The 17616-nt window shown below is 29.0% G+C and overlaps 1 protein-coding gene across 3 annotated transcripts; it reads right to left on the bottom strand.

Moving 5' to 3' along the window:
- Positions 1-2332: 2332 nt before the first annotated feature.
- Positions 2333-16496, bottom strand: LOC132929387 (uncharacterized). 3 transcript variants are annotated; one of them, XM_060994714.1, is made up of 11 exons: positions 15765-16496; positions 14827-14939; positions 11906-11974; positions 10253-10383; positions 7729-8571; positions 6207-6423; positions 6029-6137; positions 5424-5577; positions 4091-4270; positions 3397-3539; positions 2333-3283 (listed from the first exon to the last, which is right to left on the bottom strand). In XM_060994714.1, the coding sequence occupies exons 2-11, from the start codon at positions 14915-14917 to the stop codon at positions 2986-2988; spliced, it is 2235 nt and encodes a 744-aa protein (XP_060850697.1). In that variant the 5' UTR covers positions 14918-14939; positions 15765-16496; the 3' UTR covers positions 2333-2985. The 3 variants fall into 3 exon arrangements, with proteins under 3 accessions (XP_060850697.1, XP_060850706.1, XP_060850714.1); XM_060994723.1 differs by having other exon boundaries at positions 4187-4270; positions 15765-16491; XM_060994731.1 differs by lacking the exon at positions 14827-14939.
- Between the last annotated feature and the right edge of the window lie 1120 nt (positions 16497-17616).

Here is a 17616-nt window from a genome sequence, read left to right as displayed (position 1 = left end):
AAAATAATTGAATGATAGGTAATGATTATTATCACCAGTGCAGTCGATAACGAGAATACGGCATAACAGAATACATTTCACCACGAATAAATGATTGTATTCCTATATTATAAACATTATATTTTAGATAAAAATACGGCAGACGGAGGGGGGGTCAACACCACCCCCCCCCACCGGCTACGCCACTGGGCGGCAATAAAGGGCAATTGTAGGCTATACAAGATAGATTATGTAGGTATTATTCAATAATGCAAAATATAGGATTATATTAAGTACTTAGGTATAAAACTATTACAAAATGCTTACGACATTAATTATATAAGTATATAATATTATACGTGAAGTGATAATAACAATTTTGAAAATTAATTTGTATAATATTATTATTAAATATAACTAATATAAGATATATATTATATTTAAGTTAAAAACTAGGATTCAAAATTATAAAAAAAATACACTTATCTACAAGTAAGTGTAATACCACCCGATACCGGCTTTAATTTACTATTTCATATTTCGGATATTTTAATAAAAATAATATCCGGACAGCATATGGTGCCCCTAAATCCGTCGTTGTGTAGTCTACAGCCTACAGTGCTTATGTCTTAATCCGTGTCTGCAGATAAGACAAGATCCATTTTAAAATACTTACCTACTAAATATAATTCATCTAAGCAATTATCTAACATATACATAATTATTATGTATAACCTTAAGGACATAGGCTTGGTTCGATGTTTATATTGGTACATACTACATTCTTTTATAATTACCTTCAAATCTATATTGTGTAAGCCGGGGTCTATTCTAAGGAATTTTGCCAACAGCACATTAAATTCCCTCTATCACAGATGACATGTCACATTTATAACTCAACTCCAAATGTAAATATCATTCTTTGTATAGGTAAATATACTAAAAGTATATTAATATAGTAATATAATATTAATAAACGCTGCAAAAACGAATATATTTTGACCTAAAGATTTTTAACATACCATTGCGTATTGTGTAATATTATAAAAATAAATTTTAATAGTTATAATTATACCTAAGAATTCAATATAATGTAGTATGCTAAACAGAAAAGTAAACAAATAAATATATTTTTCTTTAACACGTTGAGTGTCTCGTAAATTTAGCGCGCATTGCCCGAGTAACCGCGCCTAATCGGTCCCGCAATGACATCGGTCGTCTGCGTGTTGACGTCGTTCTCCAGTGCAATGTGGTGGTTTTTTCGCTACATATATACTTGTTATTATTATTTAGTATCTGAATGATTAATATCCAATAATAAAATGTACAAATATCTTATACCTGTAGCAATGAATAATAGATTTACGAATAACACGAAATAATATTATTATAGAAGTTCTTTCATTATTTTCGTTTAATTAAAAGTAAAATAGTAACATTAATAGCTATATATAACTGTATATTATAAGAATAATGTATAGATATAATATAAATTTAGATATAATTAGCTATAAATATGAACAATAGCCGCGGCGACGTCGTCGCTAACGATTGTTTCCTAGGAAAAATAACCATAACTTTGCTAAAAATAAACGAAAATTAAATGCGAATACACCGTTTAAAAGTAGACATTTCACTGAATAACCACATATAAAAACAGAAGAATTGCTCTAATAACCAAGTAAATTTTAAAATTATAAGCCCATAAAGATGCCTATACACATTGTCGACTACCCGTCGACAGATTTATTCAACGTGTTAATAAAATTTAAAATATCAAATTTATATGAAATGTCCTTAATTTTGTGTTATTTTGATTAACAAACACACAAATTTTATTTAGGTATTTTTTTTTTGGGGGGGGGGGGAACAATGATTTATTATTATTGAAGTTTACTATGAAATATAGAAAATATGAAAGTCAAATGAATTATTAAAATCCAATTGGACCATCTCACAAAAACTGCACATATATTTCACATATAACATATAAGTATACTATATGTCTATATAGATACTTACCGAAATGTGCCTGTATATTTGAATATAAACACTACGTTAGGTCGTTAGATATTAGTTTACTTTATATAAATCAAAAACAAATTACGTTTGTGTAATATTATAATATTTAGTAATTCATTAATAACACAATTTTAAATAAAGACATAGGAGTATAGGACCATAGATTTTAAACTGAATTATTTTTGAAGTCTTTGGTGACATAAATATGCAGTACTGCAGTTTAAATTTTACTAATAGTATTAACAATACATATATATATATATATTGCTTAACTTGACTGACGAAGAAGTTAACTATTGTTAAAAAAAAAAACAGTAGACACACTGGTTAATTAATATATGGTCAAATGTTTATTAGAACATCATTTATGTCATAAAGTGTAGACATATCTGCCATCTTGTCCTACATGACTACATATAATAAAAATACAATAACAAAAATGCCACACTGAGACATAAAATAAAAATGTCATATAATATATTAATTTAAAATTATAATTTTTTTTTTTACAGGAAAAAAAATGTCAATGGTTAACATTTTATTAAAAATAGTAATAATAAAAAATAAACATTGGAGTTATGACCTTTAAAAATCAATTTCTCACTTAAATAATAAAGATATACAAATATTATTTATAATCATATAGAAGTAGTCGTTTATCTATACAAGACAGTTTGCCAAAATTAGAATTTGTAATTTGGCTTAGTTTAATGAAACATAAAAAATAATAATAATAAAATGACAACATAATAAAATGAGTAACAAATTGAATCATAAAAAAAATACTACTTGAAAAACTGAAACTATTTTGTTTTTAAAAAAATAACTTAATCAAAATTAATGTTTTGAACTGTACCAAATTAAAGTAGAATATATTGATACATAATGAATTTGTAATAAAATGTGTAAAACTGCTATTAATGAGGAAAATGCAGAAGTTACAACTAAAATGGATGTTATTTTAAAACAGTCTTTGTCTAATATTCATGGTATATTCCGTAAACTTCCGAAATTGAAATAGCTAGTAAAATTCAATCCTTCTTGGGCGGTCTTATTATTAGAAGTCATGATTGGCACACCAAATTGACCACCTTGATTATCTAGTTGGGCAATTGGTATGTAATTGGTGATACCCATTTGCCTCATTCTGAAAATAGTACTGGATTTACTTAAGTCTACAATAGGGATCACCATTGACGTGTTATTGGTTTCTGATTTGTGACTTAATTTATGCCGATTTAATGCCTCAATACTTTGAGAAGCAAACTGACACAAGTTACACCTGTAAACATATCAACAAAAAATGTCTATGAATAAGGAAAAAAATAAATGTTATATTTGTTTTGTTTTGATTTTTTTTTTGTGTAACAAAGCCATACAGAAACAATTACTTACTTATATGGAAATGAAACTGATTTATGTGCAATAGATAAATGTTCATACATTTTTTCAGAACTTGTATATGTTTTTGAACATACTTCACAAGGATAATACTTTTTTGGTTTATCTGGACCAGTTAAATCAACAGTATCCATACTCTAAGATAGAATAATTGTATATTAATACAAATAAATCAATTTAAATAATATTATGGCAGTTTTTCCAGACAAATGTTAGATTCACAAAATCCATCAAATATTTGCTGAATACACTACATTGTTACTAATAAAACTTAAAAAATTTTATCAGTCTTATAATAATAAATAATTTACATCTAAAGATTATTTCAGACTGAGATAAATTTTAAGTATTGCAAATATTAAACTATCAACGTTATTAAATTTATGTTTAAAGTATATTAACATTGGTATAAACTCATATGCTACTAATATTAACCAACTTACTTATTATAAATTACAAAATATAATTTATGAATATGTATGTTACATAATATAAGTGACAGGTAAGTGTTAGGTATGATATTTATGTATATATAAATACTCATATATTTTCATAAATATTTTAATCAAAATGAATTGTATTGTAATGACAAAACACTTGAAAAAATTACCTTAATTTCTTGTAAACATTGATTCCGATTTTTAAGAATGAAAAATATTTGAAAAATAATATCAAAAACTGAATTTACCTGACTTATTATTTTACGTGGTACATTTTTAGATACTGTATTAGATACATTGTTAGGTGCATTGCTAGATACCTTATTAGGTACATTGCTAGGTACCTTATGAGGTGATGTAGGTATAATAGAAACAGCAGAGTTCAAGCTAAGTCCAGCAGGAATAGTTGAGTTGTTTCCATTATCCACCTAAAAATTTAAAAAAATATATTAATATAAATAAATCAAAGAAAAACATACAAGTTAAAACCATAATCCAGTGTACTGTGTTAAGCAGAAAATAACTTTACTCTGCTAGAATTGTATTTACTGTATTAACTCAATAATTATATCTTATATAGTTATATTAATTCATAGAAACCAGTATAGTATTTCTATCATATAAAACAAAAATATTATTTATAGTTATGATCTAGTAAGCTGAGTCTTACCCAAACGACATAAAATAAAACTTAGAATACATAAATTATATGTATTTTAATAACAACTGACTGTAGAACTATAGGGAGAAAAATATGAGGAGACAATTTCTAAATTCACTCAAATTATATAATTTCTTGGGTTGAGAATTGGGCATAGTTTACATAAGGTAAGACCTTGCCAGTTTCTACATACTAAAATCATAACTAAACTTCTAAATTGAAAATAAAATAAATTAACTAAAATAGTAAAATGTATAATTTTAATTAATCAATATAAATAAGTACATTCGTGATTCAGAAGCATATGCAAAACTATGGGTCAGATCAGTCAGGCCATTAAGCTTACCTATTGTCAACAAGGTATTAACCTTAGAATCAATACAGTAAAGGATTAAAAAAATATTTATTTTAAAATGAAAAAATACAACATGAAAAATGGGTGCACATTTTTATCTACATGAATGGGCAATTCCTACTGAGTAATGTATAGGCTTGGTAACTACTCTTACATTTTAATAAATCAATAACTAATTACTAAAATGTTTATGTTTTATAATTCTTTTTTTTTTAATTCTGACTATTGGGACAACTGCTTTATTTAGACAAAATTACATGCAACCAATGCATATATGTCCAAATAGAGTGGAGAATATATATATCTATTGTACTAATGACATAAGCAGACCACTAATCCTTATTAATACCTTCATATTTAAGTGTTTGAGCCTAGGTACATGCCTGCTATTATATTATTTTATTATCGATATTTAAATATGCTAATAAATTAATATTATATATTATAATAAGAGTATTGAATATTTTAATAATAATAATTAATATTATATTGTAACAATTCAATCTTTTTTTTTTAATTCATAATAAATTCAAAAAGATAAATTAAGAAATAAAAATATAGTTACCGTGCTAATAGTGAGCCCTCGTTTGGAAAATAAATTAACAACATCTTGCTGTGAAGCAGGAGAAGCTGAATTTTTAGTTACAGATTTAGTTAGAGATTCTGCTATAGATTTAACAATTGGAGGAGTCTTGTTCAAAGTAGTTGTATAGGAATTTCTAAAACAAAATAATATTTAAATCTTATACTATAAACAATGTAGATATTATATGTGTCAACACTTCCTATATTTTATTATAATTATAACGTGAGCCAGATAAATTACATCAGTTGTAATTTTAATGTTGAATTAGATACCTTCTTTAAACACTATTCTTTAAAAAATATGAAAATATGACTAATTGACAACTTTTTAATTTAAGATGGATTTATATCAAAAGTTCATTAATTCATTAATTATTTCAATTTAATTTATATTTTATAGCTGTTCAATGCTATAGAGTACAGATTATAGAAAATGAGCCCTTTTCAAGTTATTAGTGCCTGGTGGTATTTACAACTGGTGAAGACATTACAATCAATTATAGGCAGTGTTGACAACTTCATATATTTACCTTGAGTATAATAAAAGAATATGGAATATTTTATAGACAATAATATGTAACTAACCTATCTAAACTTGTACGTTTCATAGGTGGTGCTCCCCTTCTAGGAGTAGTTAATGGTCTTTTTAAAGAACTACCTCTTGGAGTTGAATTTAAAGAAGGTGTTCTTCCTCCTAAACAATATAATAAATAATAAATAATTGTAATTAATTAATAATAGATTATAACACTTTGAGACCCACTCGTAGTTGATCCTCTTTGTACATTACGCCCTCTTGGAGAAGACATCATATGTGGCATGGTAGGCCTCATCATTGGACGCATTGCACGTTGCATAGGAACTGGCTGATTTGGCATCCTTAATGATTGTGTATACATACTAGGAGTTAGGTTCTCGGGTAATGGTGGAACACCAGACTGCAGTTGTTGATCAAAACCCATTGCAGGTAAACGTTGGACCTAATTATAATAAATCAATTCAAATGATACTGAAACCTTGATACAAAGAAATATATACAGTGAAACCTCTTAATTAGTGGACATTCTTGGTAACAAAAATTTTGTCCACAATTCAGGCGGGTAAATTTTTGAAATTTATAAAATGTATGTTTCAAAGGAAAAAATATGCACTATGTAACATTTAATTGTAATGATTTAACGATTGACAAATTAGTAAAATAAAATATTAACAAATATTACTGTTAACGACTAAAATATAATATAATATCAATTCAACACCCAATTTCCCAATAAAAAAATGGGCAAGTTTCAAATGAACTAATGTAATGAATGTGTTCAAATTAAATTCATTGTTATATCATTTTATATAAAATTGTGGTAAATGAACAACTTATAGGAAAACTTAGATTCAATTTTCAAGTATCTTGAGCCAAAACAATGTAATCAAAATTTAAAGAAAAATATTTAAAATCTCAAAAATCTATAAACAGCTCAAAATGAAAATATTTAGAAAATCATTTCATGTTGGAAATGTTAATATAAATATTTTGTAAACATTTGTTATTGAGGTTTTTGTTTTTGAGTTATACTAAAAAAGAACATCAATTTTGTCAAATACTGGTTTTGCATAAAATTTTCTGTTATTCATGATTTTTTTTTAACACGTTGACTGCCACATGGCCGCCGGCGGTCATCTGTAATTCTCAAATTTTATGCATTTGTGACCGCCGGCGCCCATAGTTCATCATTACTACCACACCATATGACCGCCGGCAACCATAAATGCATTTGGTTTTATATTATTAACTTTTCTATGGCGCTACAATAATGCACTAAAATACGGACTGTGGCGTAGCGGGAATTATTACAATTTTTTTTTGATAAAATACATTTTTTTCCCCGTTTTTCTATTTTTCTATTTTATCAAATGTTTGGGTATACAAATTTAGAATACATTGAAAAATATTCTTGGCGTAAAACAAATACCAATTGAATGACCGCCGGTGGCCATGTGGCAGTCAACGTGTTAAAATAGGTATTTTCGCTTCTTAGAGAATCCAATTTTGAGAAGTACCTTGGAAATTAATTAAAATGTCCTCATCTCTAAGAAATCATCTGCTATTGGAAAGTGTCTATTAGGGGAGGTTTCACTGAATATTAATTGCATTATAATAAATATTAATTTAACATATACTATATTAAAGAATAAATAATTAAAAAAAAAATTTAATTTGAAACCGTCTAAAAAAATAAAATAAAATCTATTTGCAACGTATTATCAAAATGTTATTAATTTATTATTACTTGATGTGCTAATTGCTGAACTGGTGATGGCATAATATTGTGAGCCAAACGCTGGTGATCTAGAAATTCTTGTTGACTCGATACTACTAAATGTTCACATTCCTTGAAAGAACATTTGAAATGTTTCATGGTTACTTTATGATCATTTAATAATTCTGGAGAATCATATTGTACTCCACAAACATCACATGACAAATATGGTGGTGGAAAAGACCCACCATTTTGAGTTAAATAATTTGGTGCTCTATCTATTTGTTGTCCAGGTGGTGGCATATGAATTAAAATCGCAGTACGGGGATCTACTAAATCATCAAAAGAACGGACATTAATTTTAACTTTTTGCTCTTTAACTTGCTCTTTGACTTGCTCTTTTATTTCTTTCTTTTCAACGCCATTTTGTGGTTGAGTATTATCATTTTCATCATCATCTCTCAAGACAACTATGTCACCATCCAAGTCCGATTCTTTTAAGAGTTCTTCTTTCAATGTTTTAAGGCGTGCTTTACATTCTTCTTTCTTAACCACTGTAGAATTTTGAGGTAAATCTTCAGTTTTTAAATCTATTACTGTATTAATAGATACATTTTTCTCCTCAGATTTAACTGAAACAGCTGGACTTGGTCTTTCAGTAAATGATTCTTGAGAATCATCAGATAATATTTCTACATCACTGTCGTCAGAACTATTGGCATTTTGAGACTCTCCTTCAGATTCTTTTTCATTTTCAACTTCATCAACAGAAGGTGATTTGTCAGTAGATTTTTTCGGTTCAGAGTCCTTTGGATTTTCACAATCTTCTTCACCAGAAACACTTTCAGCTGTAGGTGGAAGTCTTCTTACAACCTGAAATTAATTATAACATATAGTTTTATAAGAAAAAAAAGAACCGGATAATAGAAATAGAAATAAAAATTAGTTGGATTAAAAAGATCATTTTATTAAAAAAAAAAACAAGGACGTCATTGAGCAGGTCATTGCAATATATATGTATTAAATTCAAATTCAACAAATTCAATCATTGTGAAAAAAAATTTGAGCAGAAAGTTAATCAGTGTATGATATATATTTTATATAGCTAACACCATAATTTATTATTTTATTTTTGTTAATCATTCAGGAGATTAATTAAATTTTGTGAAAAAAATTACATTTATTATGTTTTATTAATTATATATTTTATACAAAATGACTACCTGTTATTGCCTTAAACATCAATATTGAAGTATTATAAAATGATTGAGAGGAAAAATAGTTTAAAAATAATCTAAATATTTAAAAAAAAATTCATAATATAATATCATTTTTTAATAGTTAAATTAGTGGCCAGAAGTAATTACGAATAAAATTTTTTGAATTGTAACAAAATTACTAAAAATTTTATTTTTTATTTATATACCTATCCAACTTCACTAAAATTTAAACTTAAAATAATAAAAAAAAAAAAATGTGCCTATGTGTAAAAATTGTTCTTTTTTAAAGAACTATAAGAACCACTTTAAACTTGCTTTAAACTTTTTGACTAAACATAAACAATTTTACTAACATCAAGTTTTCAATCAAATTCAAGTCAAAACGAATTTGATAACCATATTTTTTATTATCTACAACTTTTCAGCCCTATCACCACAATGGCTTTATCTAAATTTTACATAATAATAAAATTATATAATAATAAAAATTTGGATATGGTTATCGTTAACTACAGATAAAAATTTCGTTTTGACTACTGGTTTCTACTTATGGTTTTGTTTACATACCCAATAGCAGAAAGTTGAACAAATACTTAAACTTTCATAAGTCATAAATGGATTACTCAAAAAAATTGTTAACGTCAAAACTATTTTTTTAAATATGTTTATAAATTGGCTATTTTGATTTTTTCAAAATAATTTAAACTAAAATTTATTTTTTTATTTTCTTTAAAAAAAAAAAAATATAAATAAAAGTTTATATTACAGTATTTCACGTGTAGTACAAGCATCTAATAATATTATGAAAAAAAAAAATAAAAAATATTTATTATTAGAACAGAAGTTATTTAACTAGTTAGAACTTTGTGATACATCTTGTACATATATAACACATAAAAATGTGGTTTATGATCCAATCAGATCAACTTTTCTACCAAATACCATCCTCAGAGTTATAGATTAATGTATTTTTACTTTTTCTAATAATGATGTCAAACACAAAAAAAACATACATCATTGTAAAACAAATACAATCATCATTCCATTCAGAATCTATCATTAATTAATTACCATACTCATATTGCTCAATTATTAGCCATCACTCATCAACAAAATATGAACTAAATTAAAAAATATGCTTTACTCTATTATGTTTAAATGTTTAACTATTATAATATAATATACATTATACATAATTTTTACTGAAGCCAATATACAATAATATGCTTTTTTTAAACCCAATTAACAAAACTCAGACAAAATATTTAGATATTACTCGGTGTAATCATATTAATTGAAAAGATAAATAACTAAAATATAGTATAGTTTCTCACTTCAAACGATTGGGTGGATTCCCTAGAAGAAGTACTGCTACATGACCTTGTTTTCTTTAAAGTTACTTTTATTGATGACCCAGCCAATTCTGATGGATTTGATGCTGTTGTAGGTATATTTTGATCATCATCTAAACAATACAATTTAAAAAAATACATTAATACATTATTTATATTATTTGAAATTTAAAATCAATACAATTTTGTTGATATTTCAACAATTTAAAATTTAAAGTAGCTAAAATAAATTATGCCTAATTATGATGATTTAAAATTACTGTAACTTAAAAAGTAAGCGCGTGCAATATTTGTAAGTTTTAGTATTAAAATTACAAATGTTATTAATTTGCATTGAATAATATTAAAATTTAGTACGCATTATTGTTTTCAAGCTTTTTGACAAAGAAAAAATTGTTGCTACTAGAAAAACTAATATCTAAAATCTCAGATAAAAATAATAGTTACTATTGATAATCAGTTCATAATTTAAAAACATTACTGATTTCATATTAACATTAATTTTTTTTAATAATATTTTATGGTAGTTATTTAATAAATAACTTTTGTTTTAATCAGTAATTTTTAAATATTTTTTTAACAACAACTACGATAATAATCATAATATACACAATAAAACAAAAAAATTTTTTTTATACATTATTGCAAATCAATGATAGACTAATAATTAAAGCGTGGATATTCAAGTATTAAAAAGTATCATACATGGGCGGATAGGCCATTTTTGGCCTACCGGGAAATTTTAAAAAGGGGCCCATACATGAAAAAAAGTCTAAAAAGAGCCCCACCATTACCATAATACGAAGGGGGGCCTGGGAAATGCCCGGTTTTCCGGTAGGCCTACCGTCCATGGTATCATAATAACTAATAAGCAATCAAAATTGTAAAAATACAAATATGCAAGAACATTTTCATTATTTACAAGAAAAATGTTTTCAATATTAATTGAAATATTAATATTGATACTTATATTTAAATATTGTAAAAAAGGTAAATTACCTATATATATATATTAATTATATACATATTATATATTTATTAGTTATTATATTTTTTTATATTTTATTAAAATGAGAATTCAGTGAAGCTGTAACGTTTTCTGTCAACATAATTTTAAATACAGAGAACAATCGTTCGACATCAACCAAATGGATGGGGCATATTTGAAGCAACTATATACATAGTTAAATAGTAATAGATAATAGTCAATAGTAATAGCTTGATTTTTTTTCTTTTATTTTATCAATTATTGAAAGCTTTTATATAATGTTATATTTTAAGTTTTTAGTTTCTTTATTGCTATCACTAAAAAATAAAAATTGCAAATGTGTGTATATGAAATGTTAATTCATTGACAACATTACCATCCTTAAATTATATGTAGAACTTCTTTAATTTTTGATTTCTCTAATTGATAAAATTTTATTTTATATCTTTTTTTTTTAAATTTTGCTTTAATTCAATGTAATAAATTTTGAATTTCATAAGAATATGCAAAAATATGCAATTAGGTACATAGAAATCCGCGCTCTATTAATAATGAAGTTTAAAGTAAATAATTTAAATAAAATAATAATAGAATAATTTTAAGTAAAACACTTTTATTGATTTTAAATAAAAATTAAATCAAATTACCTTCACTCTCCGGATTTGAACAATTAGAGGACGACTTACTATCAGGTTTCATTTTTGATTTTTCATTTCCTGTTAAAAAATAATAAATATAAACGTTATTATAAAGAAATTTTAAGTTTAAACATGATCTATATTGAAAAATACTTTTAAAAATCTACTTCTATTAACAAAAAACAATAAGTAACACCAATACATACTGGTAAAATACATTTTTGTTACAAATATATCATCAATCACCACTTTCATTATTAATTCAACAAAAAAGTAGCTACATAAATTTAACATACCATAGATAATTTCATTTTGAAATTGCATTGTAACAATCGTTACATCATTATTTAAAGTTAATAAACAATAAACATAATATGTACAATATAGGTAAATATTATAGTAATATATATATTATACACTTTATATACATGCTGAACTAGATATTAAGGCCCCTCGGCTTTGTGCCACATTCAGTATATTGTAAGGCTATGGCCAAAACCCAATATATACGAGAACGTTAGTTCTCCGCGATGACCATCACGCTCACCGGGACTCCAAGACAGCCCTACCTTTTAGTAAGTTGTTTTGTAAGTATGAATAAACTTTTATGTATTAACTATTATTGGACCGATCTTCATTTATTTGTATTATTAAAGATCCTAAATACCTACTGCTCCCGAGCTCTGTTTAATACAGATTCAAAAGAAACTAACTTCTTCACTAAATCTTTTATATTTAACGGGTCACCCCCGACCACGTTACAGCATGGCATTATAATTGATAGTAAATTAAGAAAATTTAAAAGGGAGTATCGTACTCTGAGTAAGCTCATTACTGGGTTGCATAATCTAGAGCTGGACGCCTTACTTAACTTGAAACACCAAACAATATTTCATCAAATTTTTGTATGTAATATATTATGAACCTTTTGAATTTTTAATACTAATAAAGAACACAACTAAAGAAAATTACAGTTAACTTTCAATTCTCTCAAAAATGTGATTTAATTATCTAGTAAAAGCAAAAAATAAATTCTAAACAAAAATGTAATGGAAAGATGATTGCAGTATTCAATTATATATAGTCTGACGAGGTGCCTGGTACCCTATTAGTTATCTAAATGTGCAATGATTAAGAGGACATTATACCCGCATGTGTTGTTTCTGTCTTACTAATGTAGATCATAACAAATTTTCGTTCAGCAGAACACATTTAATATTAGAGTAAATTTACCTATTATCAAATTTTAAGATAAGAATATTATCTAGGGCATCTCGTAGGCTCTTAATGATATCTTAATTTTTAAGTGAGTTATGGTTATGTAAAATATTAAAACTTTAAAATGATCGTAACTCGCTTAAAAATTAAAATACCAATAAAAGCCTATGAGATGCCTTAGATAACATTATTGCCTTTAAGTTTGATAATAAGTAAATTGACTCTAATATTAAAGCTAACATCACAAAATGTGTTCTGCTGAACGAAAATTTGCTATGATCTACATTAATAAGACAGAGACAACACATGCGGGTATAACGTCCTCTTAAACAGCTTAATTCATACAACAAATATGATGGTTATCAATAGAAAGGAGATTTTTAAGTTTCCCCATTATATTTCATGACTAAGTACAACAGGTGAACGAGGGTAAAAATTGTGGATGACATATTAGTAGCAGGATTTGTAGTAAAAATGTATTTTACATGGATATTAAAATTAAAACATATTTTGGAGATTAGGAAATATTAAGCCTATATGGCTATATTTCATGGTCTAAGAATAAATTGTATTATATTTCATAATAAAAAATCATATTTGTTTATTTTTCAAATTTTAATTAGTTTGTTACAAGATAAAAATGTTTTTAATTAAAATAAAAAAATGATAGAAACTGTTCAATAACATTTCTATAACTAAATTGGAAATTATTTCAAATAATTGAATTTAAATAATTTTCCAAAAAAAACGTGACAACTAATTATTTTAAAGTTTAAGCATAATATGATGTGTATTAGTGGATGGTAAATGTAAATATATTATACTATTATATATAAGAAAAAAAGCATATTTTACCAGTTTAAGAATTATTAAGAGGACGTCTCACCCACATGTGTTATTCCTGTCTCACACATGTGCAACATAGTACATTTTCTTTTACCAGTTTCAATAGTGTGCTTTTAGTTTTAATATTAGAGTGAATTGTCTTATTATCAAACTTTTAGGTAAGAACATTATATGTGTTCCCTCGTTGGCTTTTTACAATATTTTAAATTTTATGTGAGTTATGGGTATGAAATTATTTAATATATGAAAATGATCATAACTCACCTAAAAATTAAAATATCGTAAAAAGCCAACGAGAGAACACAGATAATGTTCTTACCTAAAAGTTTGATAATAGGTCAATTTACTCTAATATTAAAACTAAAAGCATACTACTGAAACTGATGAACAAAAATTTACTATTTCGTACGTGTGTAAGACGAAACAATACATGCGGATGAGGCGTCCTCTTAGAAAACATTATTATATTCACTAACATTATTATAATCTAGTTTTTCTTATTAAAAACTAATTGTATTAAAATTCTCTTTTACTGAATAGAAAAAAATTAAACATAAAAGGTTGAGACTATATTTTATTATATACCTACATTGTATTTAAATCTCTGTTTTTACTACATTTACAAATGGTTAAAAAAAAATGAATTCAAAACAGGTATCTTGTAAAGTATTATACATTATAACATTAAACACTTCTTATTATTTAACACTAATTATTGACCCTACCTATACCTACTACATTTTGATGTAGCTTGTTATAATGTATTTTCAAATATTTGTATAGTTTAAATTTTGAAATTAAAAAAAACAAAACAGCTTCATATTACACTTAAATTCAAAGGACAAATCACAAAATAAAGCACTAACCAGAGTTCTTTGCTCTACTTCTATTTGGATTTTTAATCTGATTTTTCTTCATTTTTTCTGGATTCATTGTAAACGCTCTTGTATGGACCATTTACTTATAACTTTGAAAAGTCCTTTTATTCACATAAAACAATACAACAAACAATTTTAAATTTAATAATGATAAATTGATAATGTTGGAGCATTAACCTAATTGGTCAACATAAATTATTGATAAGCAAATATCAAATTAAAATTCAATATTATGAAGAAAATAAGAGAAAATATCAATGCGTTCTAATTGTAGAGGCACATGCAAAGATCACAGAATAGTCAGACTTGCTGACATAATCTCATTTAAATCAAACAGTATGTTGAAACCCACTCTGGTAGCAGACACACAATTCAGAACCATTAAGTAACTAGGGCAATAACTTAAGATTAGGAACACATCTATTTAGAGTAAATTTTAGGGTAGTGGTGTCTATGCATTTTGAATTTTCCAATATCAAGGCAAACACGATTACAAGAATCGTTGAAACACAACAAGCGTATAGTAGTATAATTTTAACGTATAAAATATTTTTCTAATAAAAATGTCAAAATGATAGTGCCAAGAAATCGAAGAAAGGGTAGGTGGATAGCGGCGATAATACCAGTTTTACACGGTAAAACGCGAAAAAAAAGACCATCTAGTCAACAGCCAATATCAATAAAAGTAGGTACAGTAGACGCTTTATAAAGTCGATACGATTGAGATTTGAGATAGGTTGCGTATGATCGTTTTTTAAGATTTCGAATCACAGCCGATAAGAATTCGTATGATAATAAAGACGTCCGATCCGCCCGAAATGTCGTACGATCGTGTTGTGACACGATCCACACACACACACACCACCATACTCGGAAATATCGTTCGGGCGGACCGCCGCCGATCCACCTTATTGCCGCCGGCTTACCTTCTCTGTCGTAATGTTTATTCAGTATTTCACAGTCGGGTCCCGTGTGCTCGTCGTGCAGATGTTCACGCACACTCTACAGACATGACGGCGATGATATGTATTCGTAATGCCAATTAAACAAACAACTCCGCCGGAAGAGTCGACGGGGTACGGAACGGACACACGCACAGTACAAAATATAATATTTAAATTGTTGTTATACTATCTTTTTAATAATTTTTTTATTATCAACGGCGACGGCAATAATAATAATAATAATAATAATAGTAATCATAAATTGTTAACGACGACCAGCGGCGTGTGATATCTGGCCCGCAACCAGACCGACAAATGGCAATCGATACACGCGGACGGGCGCGCAGGCGCGAAACCGTAGACGATAAAACGGCCTACGGGAAGTGCCCCGACGGGAAAGAAAAACAAACACGCCGAAGCGAACGCGGAACGACGCGAGCGAGTCGCGACGGACGCAGAAGAAGAAGAAGAAGAAGAAGAACGGGCACGGCGGTCGGCCCGGACGAAATGCGGACCGGCGGACGGACGGGCGGGCGGACTCGACGGAGCGAGTCGCTAGCCGACGACGGTGCACGAAGTGTGCCGAGGTGACGACACGCGAACCGGCCGGAGAGGCGAAATCAAGCGGCGGCGCCCGTGTCGAACGCTCACTGCTCACTGCTCCGGTCGCCAACTCGCGGCTCTCTCAAGTGTCGCGCACTGCCCCGGCCACCGCGCCTGGCGCGACCACCCGACCGCTGTCCCCGCCCGCCCGTCACCGACCACCCGACGACATTACCACCACTCGTCCGCCGCCGCACGGCCCAAAGCTTGGCCGGCCGGCCAGTGTTATTGAGTTGCATTTGAGCTCGCATAGTTCCGTGCGCCGCCACGGCGAGTTTGTCACATTATTATTATTATTATTATTACCGTCGCGTTCTTGCTCGGTTGTGCGCGCGCGCCGACGCGAGCGCGTGCGGCGGTGACGTTCGCCGGGTGGTATCCGCGGAGTGTGCGGGCAAATATCGCTCAGCGACTACAACTGACTAGCGAGTAGCGACGATCGCTCGCTCGCTCGCTCGCTAACTCCGCGACGTCCGTGTTCTGCGAACGCGTTCGAGGTCGATGCGCGCACCGCGCGCGTTACAATATTTCAATTCGTCACGCTAGCTCGCTCGCGGCTGCTCTTCTGTCCGTAGCAACGGAGCAGTGGCAACCGCCGTCGCTATCGATCCGAATTCCGCCGCGATCCTCGCCGTACGCTACCCGCAGCAACTGTTGCGGTGAGCCGCGCCGACTGCCGACACCCGTCCGTCCTCCGGTTCCTCGCTCGGCGGCTCCACACCCGCTCCCCGCGCATCTGCGTCCGTAAAAGTCGACGCAAATAACCTCGGACACCCGCCCCGCCACCGTTCCGCACCGCCTATCGTCGTCATTCGTTATTATTAACGATTATTAATAGACCCGTTACGAAGAATATAATATAATATATGTTGTTTCCCGACGGGGCTATTATTATAATTAAATATTGATTTATTATTACTACTTTATATTGTTGTTGTCATCTATTTCGTCCGTCGTCGTCGATTAGACCAGAACGCCGACCGCGTTCTCTCGTATATTGTTGTAATTTCGTAAACAGCACTCCCAAAATATATTATAATCGTTTCTCCCCCCGTCTTATCCCGTCCCGTCGTTGTTAAACCGTACTATATAGATACTTTTAAGATTAATAATAATAATATTATGTTAAAAACCGTTTTTAAGTTTTTTTTTCGTCTCCCGGCGACCTGTGCTTTTGATTCGCAATTATTATGAATTATGTAGACTTGCAACTATAAGGTACACTGACGTT

This window comes from Rhopalosiphum padi, chromosome 1, assembly GCF_020882245.1.
Source record: "Rhopalosiphum padi isolate XX-2018 chromosome 1, ASM2088224v1, whole genome shotgun sequence".
NCBI lineage: Eukaryota > Metazoa > Arthropoda > Insecta > Hemiptera > Aphididae > Rhopalosiphum > Rhopalosiphum padi.
This window is presented reverse-complemented; position numbering and strand designations above follow the sequence as displayed.